Source organism: Thunnus thynnus, chromosome 20, assembly GCF_963924715.1.
Source record: "Thunnus thynnus chromosome 20, fThuThy2.1, whole genome shotgun sequence".
Classification (NCBI taxonomy): Eukaryota; Metazoa; Chordata; class Actinopteri; order Scombriformes; family Scombridae; genus Thunnus; species Thunnus thynnus.
This window is the reverse complement of record NC_089536.1, coordinates 15,616,319-15,637,013: the sequence shown is the minus strand read 5'-3', so window position 1 is coordinate 15,637,013 and position 20,695 is coordinate 15,616,319. Positions and strand designations below refer to the sequence as shown.

Sequence of the window (20,695 nt, the reverse complement as noted above, 5' to 3'; positions counted from 1 at the left end):
CAGCTGAAGGATTCGATTGCTCCATCACAAGTAAATCTGAAATGTCACTCAAAAAGGCAGCTTTCATTTGTCTCTCAAAAAGAAATTTACAGCTTACATTGATGAATTAGAATAATGTAATAATAATTGTGCTTCCTGGGAGTTTCACTTTATGTATGGGCACACTTCTAAAAGAAATATCAAGACTTTAGAGGTCCACTACTTAAAAAAAAACATACTCATATGTTTTAAAACACTTAAATCTCAAAAACCTTTTCTTAACAGTTGGGCTGATACAGTTTCCAAGCTATACTATTTACTTCACTTTAACCATTTCAATAATTACACTCAAATTAAGAAAAATAATCTGAAATTTGATATGAACAGGAAGCAATAGTATTGGGGAGTGCTTTGGGTTGAATGTCACAAAAAACAGTTGTTGAAAGCTGTATTGATTTACAAAGTTGTGTACATACATTTACAATATACATACAATATTTGAGGAATGTGTTTCCCTTAGAGATGTGTAACAGAGAGAGGTGGATGCTGGTTGTTGGTTTGTTTACCAGCCAATGCAGTTATGATGACGCCAACAAGAGGAGTAGAGCAGGTATTACTCATGTTGAATGTCACATTGTGGTGACTTGCCTCACTTTTGGGGACAAAAAGCAAGTTCCCATAATGTAAACCATTACATTTTAGGGTGAAGACCTGATTCAAAGTTAAGGGCGTGGGGTTAGGTTAATGTTAGGGTTCGGCAAGAAGTGGTTGGGGTTAGTGTAAGTTTGCAGGAAATTAATGTAAATCATTGTAGTGTATTTGAAGAGATGAAAACACATGGTTGTTGCAATCTGGGTGAAGAACTGTCTTTTTCAAAAGGACATTTACAGATTGGCAGGTTAATCAAACCTCAGATGTTCTACTCACACTAGAACTATTCATGATGCAAAGAACAACATTTTCAGTCCAAAGATGAATAACCTCAATACAAAAGAAAACCAAAGGATGCATTCAACCTATGGTATGTTCTGCCATCTACTGCTGTAAACCTGGCGGTTCATCAACCCAGTACCACACCAAATCATGTAATACACCTGCCAATCCACTAGAGGATACCACGATCTACTATGTGAAACAAAATGTAAAAAAGTAATGAATCTAATTAGAGCTATTTCTGGATACAACTTGGGAGCAGATAAGCAGGCATTACTTGATATACATAAAGCATTAATGAGATTAGCAATCGATTATTGCTGTTTTGTAATGGGGCAGCAGTCAACTCTCACCTAAATAAATTTGATTGTATGCAAAACAAAGCTTTGACACTTTGTATTGGTGCAAAGAGGTCAACTCCAAGGAATGCTGAATTGGGAGAAACCTCTCTAGAGCTCAGAAGAGATAAACTTGCATTAACTTTTTAGATTCGTCTCAGAGGATGTGGGAATGGCATCCTAAACAAATGTTGGGAGTATAATAGATTTAAAGGAAAGGTTTTTTTGTTTTTTTTTTAATTCCCCCACTCCCGTAAGTAATGTTTCCCCATGGCTCTTTCCGAAGATTAACATTGATTTTAGTATTATGGAGCTAAAGACCAATCAGGTAGGAAACGAAATAGGATACTGTGCAAACCAGTATATAAGGAATAATTTTTATAATTTCTTACAGATATTTACTGATGGCTCAAAAGACCAGAAAGATCATGTGGGAACAGAAGTCTGCATCCCACAATTTCAGATTCATATAGCAAATAGAATTACAGACAAGTTATCAGTTTATACAGCTGAGATGATGGAATCAATCAGAGAAGATTTATTGTTTGAAATTTTGCAATGTCAATTTAGAATTCAGAGAATGAGGATAGTGGTATAATTTTGTTGGGTACCTGCACATATGCGATTAAAGGGTAATGAATTTGCGGATAGTACGGCAAAAACAGCATCAGATATGAGACATATAATGGACATTTGGAAAAGGAGAAGGTAAAGCACTAATTAAAAAGAAATTATTGGAACTTTGGTAGAAAAAGTGGGATGAGGACAGTAAGGACAGAACATACTATAGGACACAAAAAACAGTTTGAGCACAGAGTGTTAAAGGAAGAAATATAAGAGAGGAGGTAGTGCTATCCAGATTGATTAAATAAGACACTATTTCTATTTGGAAAAGTAAATTCACAAGCATGCACGCGTTGTAATATAACTGAAAATGCTGAACACGTATTAATGCATTGTGTCAAATATAATGAAGAAAGAGTTAGGGTTAGGGAGAAAGGGTGAGAGACTCCAAACTGGGATGGGGATTGGAAGGGATACTAGGAGAATTCTTAGTAAACACCGGATTGTTTAACAGAATATAGTAGTTTTTTCTTTTGTTTGTTTTGTTTTGTTTTTTGAGTAGGCTATTGTAAACTGATCTAGTTCTACATACTCCGGTAGGTGGCGGTATGCACCTATAATTTGGTATTGCAATCCGCCAATAAATGTAAAGAAGAAGGACAACGCTGCTGAGTATACAGATCTACCGCGAAGTGGAACAATCCTATGTTTTGTTGATCTACACGTCACTTCCTTTCCTGACGCAAGTGCCCGGCAAGGCTGCAGCACGCCTTTATTCGTGGCCGCTGTTACAGCAAAACTGGATTTTAAAACGATTCAAAGTAGACAGACACACCACAGAATAACCTTCACAAGGACGTAACGTTAGGTGAGTCTGTTTCAATAATAATCGATTATTCAGCGACGTGTATTTACCGGTCAGACATGCGGGGAGGCCCGGCGCTCCCCCTCAAACGACATGTTAGCATTAGCTTAGCATCAGCGCCACGTTAGTTAGCCAGTGAGTGTTAGCCTTGTATTATCAGATAAAACGTTAATTCGGCGATAGCTGGATAAGTAATAAGCTACGGCATGTGCCCACGCTATCTAAATTTCTAGAAAATTAAAACTTGTAAGAGTTGTAGTTGCAGCTACAGTTGGGTGTTTAGTTTTAATGGCTAACGTTACTTGCTATACATCTGTCAGCTAACTTCCACAGTGTCGTTACATCTGTCAAAGCTAACTTCCACAGTGTCGCTAAGTAGCGATTAGCACACACGGACGCTGGCATCTTGCATAGCTAAACGATGTTTATTGTTGTATAAAAGTTTTTAACGTGTGCGCTGCCATGGCAGAGTGAAGTAGCCCGTTTATTATTGACTGTTAGGTGCATAGTGACATTGAGGCTAACGCTGGCAAGCTAAATAAAAGCTTGCTAGACAAAATACTAGAAGTCATGTTAATGCCTCCGTTATATCTCTCACATCAGCAACACACGGTGGTGCCATACAATCGTACTCCATTAACCATATGATAGACGGTAATTACACTGTGTGGCGCTTCTCAAATGCATTACACAGCACCAGTACCATGAATGGGAAAGTTAAAATCCACCTTATAACTGGAGGTTTATTTTAATTGAGGCATGTCATTTTATCATTCGTTCATGAGCATCATCAAGTGATTCTGGTCGTTGAAAATGAAGTTTTCGTTCATGTCCAATTAGTAATAGTAAGCAAAATAGTTTCCTATAGATTCAAATGTTCACAGATCTCAGATGTGGACTGATGTTATGTCATCTCTTTCATACAATGCCTAACTCATGTCATTTTATCTTTGCAGATTGACAGCTACAGCAATGTCTCGTTTCTTCGCCACCGGGTCTGACAGCGAGTCAGAGGAGTCCTCATCCGCCGACGAGATCACCCCTAAAGCACCCGGGACAACTTTCAAGCAGTCAGTGCCATTTATGCTTACTACCATCATTACATCAGAAATTCTGCTGTTTGGAGTGATCTCACACGTCAATATTGTTTTCATAGGTCATTGCTGCTTAGTGATGATGAAGAGGACACCAAGAGAGTGGTGCGCAGCGCCAAAGACAAAAGGTTAGTGAGGCTGTTTGTTGAATGCCAACTTGTCAAGGTATCTTTTAAGCAACATGTCACTAACACTGCACAGATCGTCTTGTCAGTTTTTGTTTTGAATGCATTTATTCTTAAATCTTAGGTTTGAGGAGTTGACCAATCTCATCAAGACTATCCGCAATGCCATGAAGATTCGAGATATGGCCAAATGTCTGGAGGAGTTTGAGCAGTTATGTCGAGCGTTCCTCAAAAGCAAGAATATAGTGGATAAAGAGGGTGTTCCCTCTTTCTATATCCGTCTCCTGGCCGACCTGGAGGACTATCTGAACCAGGTCAGAAGTCTTTATGAACTGAATTTTAATATCATAATGTAGTGGGGGGGGGGGGGGGGTTTGCAGCAAAAGAATATTGATCATCTTAATGAGTGCAGTCTGACACGCTAATTTCCCAGTCAACACTTTTCTTCTTTTTTTTAAAGCAACACAATTAACACATATTTTATTTTCAGCTTTGGGAGGACAAAGAGGGCAAGAAGAAAATGAACAAAAACAACGCAAAAGCTCTCAGTACACTGCGTCAGAAGATCCGCAAGTACAACAGGGATTACGAGACAGAAATCGCTGCTTACAAGGAGGTAAGCAAGGATATTTCCTCTCTGTGTCCCTGTGTTTCAAAAGTTGCCGGTTGAGAGATATGAATTACAATTCTGAATTGAAGTCAGTGTTGTGACCAAAAGTCAGCTGCTTCCATCTGCAGGATAAATCTTAACCCACAACCTCTCCAGTAGCGTTGGATAAGATTGGAGTTTTACTGGGCAGCTTTTAGGTGTAATTGTTGACTTGTTAGTGCATCAGGGCATTGCTGCAAAAGAGGATCCTGAGAAAACAAAGTTAAAATAAAATTTTCAATGTCTTCTCTCTCTCTTTGTCTCCGTCTTAGAACCCACAGGAGTCTGCAGATGAAGAGGAGGAGAAGGGGCCCGAGGATTCTGGTAAGCTTGCTGTTTATACGTGTTTAATATTACATTACCACATTCTCAATAAAAGTGTACAAGAAAGTAAACAAACTGCAAAGTTCAAATGTTCATCCCAACACCAGTCGATGGAGGAAATACATTTATGTATAGAATAGGCTTAAAGCCATTAAGGATCTTGAAGTGCACTGAACCACATTATAATACATTAATCATACAAGTTTAAGCACAGCTTTGTGTATCAAGATTGTATTTGTTCACAAATGGGAGAAGTGTTCACATTACAAATTGTGAAAGCAGCTGCATTTATAAAGATGGTAACAGCATTTAGACTTATCATCTCAAAAAATCACATGAAGAATGTATTTATTTACATCCCTAAAAGAAAACTTAAATACTATATTCCAAATAGCAGCTGTTCATTCTGGACTAAACTCTGTCACAAACAATTGAATAAAAGTGTATTTTTATGCTCATGTTAAGATCACAGGTGGGACATAATAATGATTGTGTTGAATAAATGCGCTCATCATCTCATCCCCATTTTTTTGTTCTGCAAGGCTCCTCATCTGATAGCGATGGTGAGGGCGGTGATGATGGAGTGTCAGCCAAGTCCTTCTTGAAGAAAAAGCCTGAGGCTTCCTCAGAGGCCAGCAAGTTCCTCAAGTCTGCCAAGGGATCCGGGGTAAGTGGCCAGCATGACTACAGCATTTTATTGACCAAATGATTGATTCATTGAGAAAATAACTAGCAAATGAATAGACAATGTAAATTGTTTAGCTGCAGGTCTATAAAAATACAGAAAGAAATGTTGCACAAAAGACCCAATACTCATATTAATGAACTACTGCAGGAGCTAATGTGCTGGAGTTCTGTCTCCCTCTGACAGGATGAGTCGTCTTCCAGTGATGATGATGAGGATGACGAAGACTGGGGCTCAGACACCGTAGACAGTGGCAGCGAGAGCTCTGATGAAGGAGAAGGAAAGAGCGCTTCTCTGGCCATGGTCTTCCTCAAGAAGTGAGTCTTCCTCTGCACATCTTTGGTTTTTGTTTACAACAGAGAATATTTCTAAATCCTGGGTTTTGACTGTTTGTCGGACAAAATAAGCACTTTGTTGGCATCACTTAGACTGTGGGGTTTTATGGAAATTCAATAAATTGATCGACTAACTAGCAGCAAGTAAGTTACGGACAGTCAAGCAATTACTTTCCCTAAACAGTACATTAAATAAATTGTAAATTGTACCATATCAACACACACTCTGTGTTTCTCTTCAGAACCCAGGCGCCCGAGAAGAGCAGTGAAAAGGTTGGGAAAAAGAAGAAGCCCAAGAAGAAAGAGCGGCTGGAGGAGGAGGCTGAGGAAGAGGGCGGCGAGGAGGTTGAGGGAGGCTGGGAGAAGGTGAAGGGAGGAGTCCCTCTGGTCAAGGTAAAGAAGTGATGATAATGAAAGCCTTTTTGATTTATTGCTGTCATGATTGTCTTTGCTGAAAAAATATAGAACCATAGATGGTGCCCTCATCCAAGAGTGTGATTATCACAACGCTGTTTCAGGCCCAGAAAAAAAGCCTTTTTTTCTCAGGGCATTGAAGTTAAATTTGTGTAATGAGCTATATAATTGTCAAATATATTTGTGCAAGTCATTAAAAGTAACACCAAACGATATTTATAAACAGGTTGGTTCAAAAGAAACAACCACATAATGTGAATCAACACATTATGTTTAATCTTGACATTGTTTTGTCATGTATTCAATCTCTCAGGAGAAGCCCAAGATGTTTGCAAAGGGCACAGAGATCAACACAGCAGTGGTGGTGAAGAAGCTGAATGAGATCCTGCAGGCAAGAGGCAAAAAGGGCACAGACAGGTAACACAGCATCGTTCAGCAAAGACTGCACATTCCACTCGAAATGAATCCGTGAAGCATGTGTCATGTTGCCATCTCATGTCCCACACACACCCTTTTGTACCTTCTCATGTCTGTAATTTTTTCTCAAGTGTTGTAAGTTGCAAAAGAACATATGTGGAAAAGGCTTTGTTCAAGCAAACTTATGATATGTAGTGCGGAAATATCTGATTGGTTACAAACTTCTTAAAGGATAACAATAATATAGAAACTATAGTTCTTAAAATGGCATTTTTAAGAAGATATATTAGATATTCATGACATTCTCTTAACTGTTTCTCCCCCCTCCTTTGTTTTACCTCTATGACAGAGCTGCCCAGATTGAACTGCTGCATGCTCTGTCGGCCATTGCTAATGAGAATAACTTGGGCCAAGGAATCCTGGTCAAGATTAGGTTCAACATCATCGCCTCCCTCTATGACTATAACCCCAACCTGGCGGCCTTCATGAAGGTAGGAGTTTTTCTAAATGTTACAAAATCTGGGCTTATACCTGGGAAAGTCTGGGAAATTAATATACAGGATTCTGATCCTGGTGTTTTCAAATGGAGTCATTCAGACTTTGTGTCCCAATCAGGCGGACATGTGGAAGAAGTGCCTGGACTGTATCGACGAGCTGCTGGACATCCTCTTTGAAAACAACAACATCTTCATCGGGGAGAACATTGCAGAGGACAGTGAAAACCTTGCCATCTCAGATCAGGTATCCCATCCTATTTTCTTAACATAATGTCCTTTTTTAGCTTTTGGGGGGGGTTGTTTGTTTTTTAGCTTTCAGTTTACATTGCTTTTATTTTTGGGTGGCAGTTTGTCTTGTTTGATGGGAGACTCGCCCAAAACTGAATCCCTGTCAGTGTCTTAATGTCTGTATTTTTTATGTCTGTATTATTTTACTTCAATGCAAGTATCATTTGTATATTTTTAGTCTTCTAATCCCAGGAGTACAGTTTCAATAACAAAAATATAAATTGCTTTGCTTCTTTGTGTGTTTGTCAGCCGTTCAGGGTGCGTGGTTGCATCTTAACGCTGGTGGAGAGGATGGATGAAGAGTTTACCAAGATCATGCAAAACACAGATCCCCACTCACAAGGTGAGTTATGCCCGAAAACAGACTCAGGATCTAGGGTTGGGGCGGATTCCGGTACAAGCTTAAGCCGGTTTGATTTTATGCAAATCGAGTGAACCGGCATTTGTCATTATGAGACATCAAGCATCTTGACACAGACAGGGCCGGCTGCAGCTGAACGCTGAAGATGAGCTGGAGGAGGTAGGCAGATCTCATTGATCCGCCGCTGCACTCACATTCATGGGCTCTCAGTGAAAGTGAATTATGAATGTCTGAATAATGGATAGAATAGCACCCCAAAAGTAGAAAAATAAATTGTTAATGCAAGAATCCCATAATTCTGTTGCTGTATTATTTCTAGTAGCTCATTGCTTTCCTCTCCACTCTCCTTTCAGAATACGTCGACAATCTGAAAGATGAGGGCCGAGTTTGTGGCATCATTGACAGGCTGCTGGACTACTTGGAGAACAAGGGCAGCACAGAGGAGATTTGTCGCGTCTACCTGCGCAGAATCATGCACACCTATTACAAGTTTGATTACAAGGCCCACCGGCGCAGCCTGGGCCTCCAGGGAGAATCCAAGGTAAGAAAAGCACAGAATTGTGAGCGAGAAAGACACTTTATTCAAGTAGCAAAAAGGAAAAAGTAGTTTCTTTAATTGGTGGACATTGACAGAAATAACTAAATAAAACTAAAACTAAATAAATAATTCCTTGACTTGGTCGTTTTTTTTTTTATTTTATTTTTGAATTTGTTTATATGTGCATACAGTTTCATGTCATGAGCCGAGTGTGACGTGTCTCCCAATTGCCTTCTAGTCCGAGCAGGACCAGGAGGAGAGTGAGGGCGAGGACAGCGCTGTGATCATGGACCGTCTCTGCAAGTTCATTTACGCCAAGGATCGCACCGACCGTATCCGTACCTGCGCCATCCTCTGCCACATCTACCACCACGCTCTGCACTCACGCTGGTACCAGGCCCGCGACCTGATGCTGATGAGCCACCTGCAGGACAACATCCAGCACGCTGACCCGCCCGTGCAGGTAGGCAGGCAAACACAAAGCCACCACAGTAAAATAATATAATATATTAACTTCTAATGATTAACGCAAAAGTGAACTTTTTTTTTTCTCCTAGATTCTGTACAACAGAACCATGGTCCAGCTGGGCATCTGTGCTTTCCGCCAGGGCATGATTAAAGATGCCCACAATGCCTTGCTTGACATCCAGTCCTCTGGCCGTGCCAAGGAGCTCCTAGGTCAGGGTTTGCTCATGAGGAACATGCAGGAGAGGAACGCTGAGCAGGAGAAGATTGAAAAGAGGAGACAAGTAAGTCCTAAAAAAGCAGTAAACTCATATCATCATCATCAACAACAATCATGTTAGGTGTGTTTTTCATGTTGGTAACGAGCTGCGTTTCATCAAACATTCCAAATAACTCGAGTTTGATGTGACAGATGACCTCACCCAGAAAGAATTTAGTAGAGCTTCTTCATCACAGTACAATCAGTTGTATTGGTTAGAAAGGGCACTTTAGGCTCAAGTAAGTGCAAGATAGCTTTGCAAGAACTGTCCACCAAACCAACTGGTTATGAACTATCACAATGAAAATCTCAGCAGAGCTACCACATGTTGGGACCTGATGTGTTCTTAAGTAGTCTGATCTAAACTCTCCAGACTTCAATTCAGGTTTTACAGAAGTTGACAGCAGCTATTAAAACGTGGCTTTGACATCCGTCACAGGTGCCATTCCACATGCACATCAACCTGGAGCTGCTGGAGTGTGTGTACTTGGTGTCCGCAATGCTGCTGGAAATCCCCTACATGGCCGCCCATGAGTTCGATGCCCGCCGCAGGATGATCAGCAAGCAGTTCCATCACCAGCTCAGAGTGGGAGAGAGACAGCCACTGCTGGGTATGCAACATGTTACCTCACAATGCTTTACACTTCAATCCAAAGAAGAAACCAGAGGAGATAACTGTCGTTTTCTCGTTGTCCTCCAGGACCCCCAGAGAGCATGAGGGAGCATGTGGTGGCGGCCAGCAAGGCCATGAAGATGGGAGACTGGCGTACCTGCCACTCATTCATCATCAATGAGAAGATGAACAGTAAGGTTTGGGACCTGTTTCCTGAGACACAGCGAGTACGCGAGATGCTTGTCAGGTTAGTGTTTATCATTATCATTCATTGAGTAATTCAATTATAAATGTGCATGCTTGTCATTCTTATCGATTTTTACCTGATACTCGAAAACATAACTCCTCCGGCTGCCATCGACACGTAGGCGTTATGTTCCATCCCATTCTCATGAATGAGATATCTCAGGAACGCCTGGAGGGAATCCAAATTTGGCACAAACATCCACTTGGACTCAAAGATGAATTGATTAGAATTTGGTGGTCAAAGGTCCAGTTCACTGTGACCTCACAAAACACGTTTTTGGCCATAACTCAAGAATTCATACACTAATTATGACAAAGTTTCACACAAATGTCTAATAGGATAAAATGATGAATGAAAGTGATGACATTTAATATCCAAAAGGTCAGAGGTCAACTTCACTGTGACATCATAATGTTTTGCAAAAACACTTTTCTGGCCATTATTCAACGTCATAACGATTGTGACCGTATTTCACATTTGGTCGGATACTGAATTAGTGACACTAATTTTGGGTGCCCATCTTGAAACTGTGGTGATTGTGTAGCTCTTCTGTGCTGCTGGGTTGAAGATGTGTGTGAAGCATTCACATTTTAGTATTTGTAGCATCTTCGCATTTTGCTTTCCCAAGATACTTGTATGAGTCTACCTCTTTCACTTCCTCTCCCTGGATGACAACCAGGACAGGGAGCCTCCTGTTCCTCTTGTAGTCCACCACAAGCTCATTGGTTTTGCTGATAGTAAACTTCAGGTGATTATCGTTGCACTATGTGACGAAGCTCTCTTATCAGTCCTCTGTACTCCTATATAGTTTCTAAATGAAGACAGCATGTTTCTCACTGGAAGTTATTCACTGGAATCATGCATGTCAATATAGTGATAGTCTCCATTTTGCCAAAACATACACTTAATGCCTTTTATTAAATTCCCTCCAAGTCTTCACAACAAGTAATGAGTCTGGACAGACATGGATGTAAACTGCAACTTGACTGGTTGGTGGAGGCATACAACCGCGAGGCAATATTTATAGTTATATCATAGCTTCTCGATTAATTTAGTTAAATCTTTATAAACACTGCCTTACACAGTACTATATTTATGCACTGTCTGACTGAAATTGCTGTTGTCTTCTGTAGGAAGATCCAAGAGGAGTCACTGAGAACCTACCTGTTCACGTACAGCAGTGTGTACGACTCCATCAGGTAAGGACAAGATGGAAGTTTTTAAAGGAGATTTTATGCATGCGATCTGTGATGATCTGTCATGTTGTCTCTGCCAACTGGTTTTAATTCAAATTCAATTTTTCTCCTCCAGCATGGAGACACTATCTGAGATGTTTGAGTTGGAGATACCCACAGTTCACAGCATCATCAGCAAAATGATCATCAACGAGGAGTTGATGGTAAGTTTCATGGCTTCTCTGCTACTCTGTCAGGACTAAATTGCAATTATAAGTAGATGAAACAGCAATAAATGTCCCAATGAAATTTTCACTTGTACACATTTAGTTTCTTTTTGTGTATTTTTTTTTTTTTTTAATTAAATGCACTTCTGTCCTCTTCCTAACAGGCATCACTCGACCAGCCCACACAGACAGTGGTGATGCACCGCACAGAGCCCACCTCCCTGCAGAACATGGCCCTGCAGCTGGCTGAGAAACTGGGCAGCTTGGTGGAGAATAACGAGCGCGTCTTTGACCTTAAGCAGGGCGTATATGGTGGCTACTTCAACAGAGGTGAGTTAAGACCTCATGCTTCTCCCTCACAGTATGCCTTATACTGTGTTTACCACATGTGTTTGCATGTTGTTCACCTTGTCTGTCAATGACCGAAGGTCACATTAAAGTACTTCTCTAAAGCTGTGAATGCCACACCTTGTATTCCTGGAACATCTCACATGCTTCTGTTGCTATTCCAGGCTGAGCTGTGCTTTCTTAGAAACAATGCTGACTGGTTGTCCCTTGCATTACAGATCAGAAAGGCGGTTACCAACAGAAGCAATCCTACCAGAGAGGTATGTAAAGCCACGCTGAGGTTGTTCTTCAGATGCAAAAAAAAAAAACCTTTCTGACCACATGATGACCTTCTCAAGCCAACATGCCTCTGATCCTCTGCTGAGGCTGTTTTGTCATGTATTCATTGCTGTAGTGATGATGCTGACTGAGTTTATTTGCATTTACTTACTTATTTTTAATGTATTAAAATTGTTAGATATAGGACAAGTTATTTTTAAATTGTTACATTTGAAAGTTTCAAAAAGAATCCTCAGTAAAGTTATGTTTTTTATTATTTGATTAAATGTTGCCATGTTGATACTGATGAACAATCTTTGCACGTCCACAGATCAGAAAGGTGGTTACCAGCAGAAACAAGGGGGCTACCAGCGAGGCGGCTACAGAAATCAAAACCAAAGCAACTACTGAGCTTTGAGCGTGTGGATCCCAGTCCCCCCAATTTGAGCTAGTCTTCATTCCATAACGACAACCACCACCTGGTTTTCTTTGCTTGGCACTTGGCTGTGTGCTGGTCAGCTTCATTTGACTCGAAATTGTTTTCAGCTGCAAGTCATCGCAGTACAAGCCTTGCTCACTGCAACTGCATAGTGTGACATTTCAGTGCTGCCATCTCCTTTGGATAAATGTGAAGAACTTTTAAAGTTATTGCTAGTAGAAGATGGTATAATAAAGGCATTGCGGTGTAACGGGCTTTTGGCAGTTCGGTCAGGTGACAAACACGTCAAGAATTGTTATCAATAATCTATCTAATAAACAATAATAAAAAGTGTGTTTTGAGCCTTCTTTTTGGACAATTGTGACGATAAAAAGACCCCACTCTTCTACTAACAACTAATACATCAGTGAAAAATAAACATTAGATCCCAAAAGCCACCCAGCATAACTTTTATACATTCAGAAATCATTATGTCAAGTACAGACCTAGTAAATTCATGTAGAAACAGTAGGAGGGTCTCTTACTCATATGTCCCATCAGAATTAGTAATTAAGATCAAAAAACAGGGAAAGAACTGAGAAAACTCAGCAAGAAAGGTCAGGATCTGTCTTTACTTAACTCTTTATGAATGCCATTTAGTTCTTAGCTTTGCATTTTCACAACTAAACTCAGATTTGAAGTAATTCCCATGTATTTTGTGACTTTTTACAGAGGTGAGAGTGATCAATCTGGTTCTGAATAATGTTTTATTGGACTTTACTCATATTTAAACTGTAGCATGTGGAGACCAAACATTCTCTGCCATTTACATTTAACATTACATACAGACTGGTTGATCTGAGGGGAGCACTGGTAGAAAGGGAGAAATAAAATGTGCAGATGTCTTTAAAGAGAAATTATTCCCTGACACGTTGTGAGGTTATCAAGCAGAGTTTGTGCTTTAATAAAGTGACAAATTTTAGCCTCCAAAGAAAGGCTTTGACAAATACATTCTTCCTGAGAACTGAGTGATATTTCTGAGAATGTTAAAGGAAAAAAGACCAGTTTGCTGAATATCAGTAAACACACAAGAAGAGTTGAAAGATTAACAGGTCAGATATCAGTGTGTCCCAGGGAATGACTAACCGTCAACCATCAGACATGTCACTGTTTCACCACTACTGACTCTTCTTCTCCTCTTTTTACTAATCAGTTGTTACTTCAGAGCAGCTTAACTAGCTCTGGCAAGTTTTTGCTTTTGACAACTGATTGGAATCTGTCAATTAAAACTGCATTTTAAAACAAAGACCCACTTTCAACCTCTCCAAAAACTGTCAAAACAGCTTTCACTGTTGTGTAGAGCTGCTGTGATACGGATAACTGACAAAATGTAGTCATCATGCCATCAGACTGAGACACTTCCTGCTACAGCAAAAAACATGAATATCAGGTTTTACTGTCATTTCCTCAGATATTAAGAACTTCAATCCAGTTTTTTTTTTTTAAAGTGCAGACAATCAGTCTGAGCAGCTTTGCAATATTAACAGTTTCCCTCTATTTTTAATTGTTTGCAGTAAGTGTTGTTTCAGCCCAGCAGGCAAAAATGAAAATAAGTATTTTATTACTACAAAAACATAAGATATTGACAGTTGTGATGTACAGCAGAAAAAATTATAATGAAAGTAATTTAAATGCACATTTTTCTACAACTTTTCCAACAAACAGCATATATTGTTGCAATTATTGCTCTCAGTTGTCATCAAACCACTGAATAGTTTCATGCTTCAGTTCTTCATCAGTATACAGTAGGCAATAGCTTTTATGCAAGTGTACATGGATTTGATCTTTTCTTTGATACAGTATTCCCATGCGGCTTTCTGATTCTACTTAATGTCCTGATTAGGATCCTTAAGTTGTGTGTGTTCAGTTGTTCAGCGGGCGAGTTCATACTGATCTCTCTTCTCTGTTACCCCTCTGTGCTGGTGGCCCATTAGCTGCCTCCTCTCAGCCTCAGATGGAGTCTTCTCTGGAGCTCTTGCCTCAGTAGATCCCTTTCCTTGCGGATTCCCTGCAACACAGTGCGATTCTCCTGAGCCCGTCGCACCAGGTAGGGGAGGGTGTCGTCCACTGAGCCGTATGGCACTGACTTGTACACGGCATAACCCTCCTTAGCTGGAGGGAGGTGGAGAGGTGACATGAGGAGGCAAAATAAAAGAGAAAAGATGAAGACAAAGACAGGTTATGAAAAGTGTTGAATATAATGCAGACATTTTGCAGTGATCCATCAGAAAACAGATTTATGTTTAAAAACCAGCCCACTCAGTCCAGCTTCCCACACACTCCTTACTGTTTTATAAGACACAGCAGTTAATTTATTACTTAAGGTTTTTTTGTTGCTGCCCATGTGTGCCCATTGTTTCCCACCCATACACACCTAACACCAGAATTAGCTTTGAGCAAATTAAACAGGGGAAATATAAGGCTTTGCAATTCAGTGCAGCTCCACTTCATGATTTTGGGTGGGAACTTTTCATTTGCAGGTTCATTTTCCACAACAGGCATGTTACAACACATGTCAAGCTGTCCTGGAATAAGACACTGAACTTCTTATTGATCATGTGTTGTAGTTTGTTCTGGATAAAGGCTTCAACTAAACACTGAGAATGTAAAAAATTAAGCACAGCTCACCCAGAGTGAGGGAGACATGGTCACACATGCCCAGCAGCTGGCCAAAACACACTGAACCTCCATCTTTGTCTATCCCCAGTTCTTCTATCCTGAAGATACATATTAGTGATACATAGTGATACATATTAAATACATCATCAAGTGACAATGAAATGATGGTATGGTCATTAATAGATAGATAGATAAACACAAATTTCACTTTGACAACAAAACAAAAGAAAAAACTATGAATTACTGGAGACTTGCTACCAGTGACTACAGCCAATGTTTGCCTGTTTATTTATTGGTGTTATTTTGGCATTCAGTTGCTTGAAGCTGAATAGTTACAACCTACATGACTCATCAGGTCCTTCTCTTTCACTTAGGCTATAATAGTTTTAGCAGCAATTTTAATGTTTTTTAAATTAATTTTCATTTTCATTTTCACATTCTCACGGTCTAACCGTTTGGCGGCTCGTCTCACTGACTCCTCGTTGTGCGTGGCGACTATGATCCTGTAGCGCTCAGGATTCTGGGTGATGACGTCCAGCATCACATCCAGCGAGCCGTTATAACTGCACAAACACAAGTGAACAGAGTAAATGGGTTTCACTGTCAGAAATGATCTGTGTGTTTTCCAGAGGGTCGAGTTTACTATTTGCTACCAGCCTTGATTTGATTTTAAAGATCCCATCCAGTCATGCATTAAGACATTTCATTTTACTCTACTTTGAATTATAAATTGTGTCGAATATGTTTTGTCTACAAAAAAGTTAATTTAACTCATTCAAATCAACTTTATTACTTTATTTATTTTGAGTAGAGGGGGATTTTAAACTGGATAAAAAAGACTTTAATATAAGGGGACTGGTAAAATTGTCCAAATTGGTTTCTAGTTTTATTTGATAGTTATGATCCCTGCCACTTATCCACCTGTCATTGGTATCCTCCCAGCACTTATGGATGGGGTCTAGGCGACCCTCTTTCTCCGCCAGCTTCCTCTCTTTGTCCATGTAGGCTCCTCGCACCAACTTGACTCCAAAACAGAAACCCTCATTCTTAGACAGATGCAGAGCTTCTAACAGGAGAGACCTGGACTCCTGACACACACAGACAGAAAGGGAAGTATTTGATCATTCCTCTTTATCTTTTTTAGAAAATATTTACTTAATAATACTAATTACAGTATTCTGCTCTGATATTTTTAAAAAAAATGAGTAGAGAAATAAAGACAGCTGCCTTCAGGTAACACTGGTATGTGTTCCAGATCCAGGCACCATCTTTGTTAAACTTCTTCATCATCGCCATGGTTACAAGGGAGAGGGCGGGGTTCATGTAGGTGTACTCTGCATCAACCAGGACTCGAACTTTGTTGACACTGGCCTAAGAAACACCAAATAAATAGCTAGTGACAATAATTCAAGTAATCCAAAACTGAGAACTAAAATACTAACATCACAGTGAAGCTGTTCTCCTTCACGCCTGTACCTCTGCTATCCTGTTGAGTCTCTGCAGGCCACACAGGAAGTGTGCAGCTTCACTTTCACTTAAACCAGGGAAGTTTATCGGCTGAAAGAGGAAGTTTCAGGCAAAGGTCAGAGGTCATATCACATCAGAATCACCCTCATCCACATTGTAAATTAATAAATGAGCAACAAGCAAGGAACTCATTTGAAAAACTGTGTTATTGAGTTGGACTGTGGACGTACCTCTCCATCCATAGCTCTGACAAGGAGATTCACGTCATATGGTTGTTTTGCAATGAGGGTGGTGAGTTTCACCTTGATACAGAACGGACAGATTCATCAATGAGAGCAAATACACAATATCTGCACTAAGTTAAAAGACACAATAGCCGTGAGGGGAAAAACTATGTACACCACACAATACATAGAGCACTCAAAAACAACCTGCAACAGCATGTGTGACATCACATGCTCAAGATGTGTATCCTTATCTTTTTTTCTCATGTATTTGAACCACATTCAGACACTGTTTGGTTCAGCTGCCGTACACCATGTGTCAGGTTCTCACATGGCCCCAGAAACCTGGAACTTATACAACTTGTTTTCCTTACAACCAAAATGCTCTAAAATATCATAAAATATCCTGGTAAATGTCATTAATGTCACAAAAAATCTAAATCTAAAGCCCAGATGGGCAAGAATTTACATTTCAAAGTTAATTAATTAATTTAAAATGTCTTTCTTGACATTTCTTGTATAATTACATCTTATTTACAGTAAATATATGAGTTGTTTCCTATAGACATTATGAGTGATGACTCTGAGATAGAAAGCACTTACACACAGCTCTGGGCTGAGCAGGGCTGTGATCTTCAGTTGCATCATGGGGTCTTTGCTCCAGGCGTTGCTGTGGGACATTCGCACACATTCCAACATGGCCTCCATGTTGTCATCATATCTCTTCTCTCTGGAGGTGACAAACGGCAACACGAGGCTGTAACACACTTTTGGATCAAATCTGAAGTTTGCACGTTTCCAGTGAAGCTGAAGTACTTTAATGTTTGGCTAAATGTTCAGAGAGATAGAGAGCCAGACATCAAATCTTACACACTGTGGGTGAATCCCAAACACATCACAAACATTTGGTAGAAAATCAAACTTTTTTGCTGCAATGTGCAGAACATCCTGGCTGCACATAGTTTCAGAAAGCAGCAGCTGAGCTACTGCTGAAACAGCATGCAGAATGTCTTTCTGCTAGTGGTGATTCCTGATTTCATATTCCTGCCCTCTTACAGGACTGCTGGCAGCTGCCACAGCTACAACACAAGCAGACACGTGTATGTTTCATCCTGTCATTATTTCACAACCACACATCAAAGTTTGGTAAATGCAATAAATCCCAGGAGGGTGAAACCACATTACTGTCATAGTTACTACTTCTTGTTCTCTGAGAGTAAAATTGACAGCATCAAGTTAGGATGTGCAAATATATTTTAGATTTTTTTTTGTTGTTGTTTGTTTCTTGTCATGTTTTCTGTTTTATTCATTCATATAGTGAAGTTTCTCACTTGTTTTGTGGAATCATTGTGCATCCACCTGTTACTTTGTGTGTATTTTTTTACATGTTTTTATTTTGTTGATTTATTCTCTGAAATGTTGTGTTTTGCAGTTCAGAACCCAACAGTAAAACCTTTTATTTCTAACATCATAATACAGAGAAAGTATTATGAGTCTACACACACTATGTTAGACTTTAAAGACCCCTCCAGACATGTTTTAAGATGAAAATACAATACTCTATTTTCAATATTCATTTGTTTCTAATGTGGTTTTTAGTTTAATTATCTCATCAAAATCCATAAAATGACATCTACTTCTTCTCCCTAATTAAAATTCCAGAATCTCTGAATATGCAAATATATTTAATTTCAAAAGTGAAACTACGGGTCACAAGATGTCTCCTACTTCACTGAAAAGTCCATTCTCAGTGCACTGGAGGCTTCAAGTTTCACACTTGTGTAAGTTGAATATTGGATAAGGATTGGTTGCAAACTATTTGTGATGTCACAAATTATGCTTGAAAGTACACAAGAGCACAGAGAAACTTTCTCTCCTCAGCAGATGATTGTGAAAACAGCTTTCTAGTGTCAAAATCTGCACAGTGACTACTCAAACACCCAACTGAAGTAACAATAAGCAAAACACATTTTTTAAGTGGAGGGGGGCTTTAAAAATGAGCCATACCCGATGCTTTCTCCCAGATCCTCCTCGATAGGTACCGCCAGCATGGGCCTCAGTCCCAGCAAGCTCATCTTCTCCATGGACTGAGAGATCTCACTCTCATTCTCTCCGGCCACAAACTGGGCATACACCGTGGGTCGCAGCAGCAAGGAGAACCCCCTCCTGCCCAGTAGAGTGCGTGCTACTGACATCAGCTGAAAGAAGAGGAAGGAAAGGGGGCTGGAGCTTCATGAGGTGAGGTGTGTGACTTGGTCTTCACACCTACAGTCAGGTCTAATTTTATACATTATTTAAATCGGACAGACGTAAAAAGTGTGCAAGATTACAGCCATGCATCGCTAAGGCTTTTTTCCATTCACTCAGCAATCTTATTGACTTCATCTCCTCCAGACAGTGACCATGAGTTACATATTCAAGTCTCACCTTCCCACAGTGATTAACCAGCACAGGGAAGGAGCAGAAGCGGAAGATGCTCAGAGCACGGAGCAGTTCGCCCCAACTCTTCACCCTGAAGGCGCTGGGATCCTCAAAGGCCAGAGTCGCTGAGAGAAGGTCTGGCGCCTTGGCAGCCACCGTCCTGGAGGACGCTGTACCCAGCAGCCTCAGCGACAAGAGGTGAGGAAGTGAGGGACGCAAACGACAGCACAGCATCATCATCCCTGGAGAAGAGTGTGTTTGAGTGCTTGTATGTTATTGACTCTGCATGCAGGAGGAGTTTGAATTGTGCAAAATGTCTGTGTTAATCTTCCTTTGTTGTTGTTGTTGTTTTTTTTAAGTGTGTGCTGACTGCTGAGGTAGCTATATCTGACATGTGTGTTAAATAGAAATGCAACGATCCATTATCATAGCCTGAGGTGTCAGCTCTAGACAGAATCTGTAGGAAAAGGAGAAATAAGTGTGCATGCAATTACCTGCTTCCCGTGAAAGTGACAAGAATGAAGAGTGACAACGACAGTGTCACTTAAAGGAAAAACTTCTTTTTGAAAGATAAGCAACACAAATATATTACGAAACACCTTTAAGGAGATTAATAAGTAAAAGTCAGGACAATGTAAATCAAATTCTAGTCATTTCTGTCGTTGAAATAAGTAGTAACACCTTACCTTACGTCCTGAGAATGGCACTCATATGACCTATATGATGAAAAGGTGAGCAGGTGTAATTTCAGGGTTTGTGTGTGGATCAGTAGAATTCATCATCTTTTGGCTTACTCACTGGTTAATAAGTGACTACTCTGAGATTTGAGTAAACATCAAGTTGACCCTTAGCATCAACCCACAAGTGTTCCCTTGCTTGGACATCAACCAAATGGACATTAAAAGCTTCCTATACCATGTGTAAAATCATTTGTTATGTTGGATCTGCTTTTTGCCACCACATTTAAATAAATCTGGCTGTAAAAGGGAATTCTAGCCAGCGCCTAAAGATTCAGATATTACACCCATCTAAATCATTCAAATACAATTATCAGTCTTCATCTCACTGTGTTTAAAATCACAGTTACAATTATGCTTTATTATAATTATATTCATTATAATTAATTTTGAAGCAGAGCTAAAGCTGAATTGTAATCCAAGGTTTTATTAATGCTTATACAACATCGCATAACCTAAAGCAAAGTACTTGTTTAATACAAAAATCCCTCAGTGACCCAGAAAGATAAGTAGACACACAATAAATGCTCTGGAGAGGTTGGTTATATTTTGAGAGGGGTTTAGTTCAAATGTCTTACACCAAAAAGACCAAACAGTGCAGGAAAGGAAATGATTAACTGCTGCCTGCCACCATCATTGTCATCTCTGACCTGATAGACTGAAAGTCCTCTAACACACACAGGCCACTCAAACCTTTGCTATGCAGGCACTGCTAACCAACCAGGCCTGGAAATACTCATTTTTGTTCACA

General features: G+C 40.0%; 2 protein-coding genes across 3 annotated transcripts; one reads left to right on the top strand and one right to left on the bottom strand.

Moving 5' to 3' along the window:
- Positions 1-2,524: 2,524 nt before the first annotated feature.
- On the top strand, positions 2,525-12,770 carry eif3c (eukaryotic translation initiation factor 3, subunit C). Its single transcript, XM_067575621.1, has 23 exons — positions 2,525-2,682; positions 3,636-3,749; positions 3,836-3,901; positions 4,023-4,212; positions 4,389-4,514; positions 4,820-4,871; positions 5,414-5,538; positions 5,743-5,873; positions 6,134-6,284; positions 6,619-6,722; positions 7,072-7,213; positions 7,338-7,463; positions 7,757-7,850; positions 8,222-8,409; positions 8,645-8,869; positions 8,964-9,155; positions 9,570-9,741; positions 9,831-9,990; positions 11,124-11,189; positions 11,302-11,389; positions 11,557-11,722; positions 11,959-12,000; positions 12,330-12,770. Exons 2-23 carry the CDS (start codon positions 3,652-3,654, stop codon positions 12,407-12,409), a joined length of 2,784 nt encoding a protein of 927 aa, XP_067431722.1. The 5' UTR covers positions 2,525-2,682; positions 3,636-3,651; the 3' UTR covers positions 12,410-12,770.
- Positions 12,771-14,020: 1,250 nt separating this feature from the next.
- On the bottom strand, positions 14,021-20,048 carry prodh2 (proline dehydrogenase 2). 2 transcript variants are annotated; one of them, XM_067575623.1, is made up of 11 exons: positions 19,894-20,048; positions 19,214-19,449; positions 18,794-18,984; positions 17,390-17,516; positions 16,793-16,864; positions 16,572-16,652; positions 16,323-16,466; positions 16,017-16,183; positions 15,548-15,658; positions 15,105-15,193; positions 14,021-14,588 (listed from the first exon to the last, which is right to left on the bottom strand). In XM_067575623.1, the coding sequence occupies exons 2-11, from the start codon at positions 19,445-19,447 to the stop codon at positions 14,407-14,409; spliced, it is 1,398 nt and encodes a 465-aa protein (XP_067431724.1). In that variant the 5' UTR covers positions 19,448-19,449; positions 19,894-20,048; the 3' UTR covers positions 14,021-14,406. The 2 variants fall into 2 exon arrangements, with proteins under 2 accessions (XP_067431724.1, XP_067431723.1); XM_067575622.1 differs by having other exon boundaries at positions 19,214-19,664; positions 19,894-20,047.
- Positions 20,049-20,695: the final 647 nt, after the last annotated feature.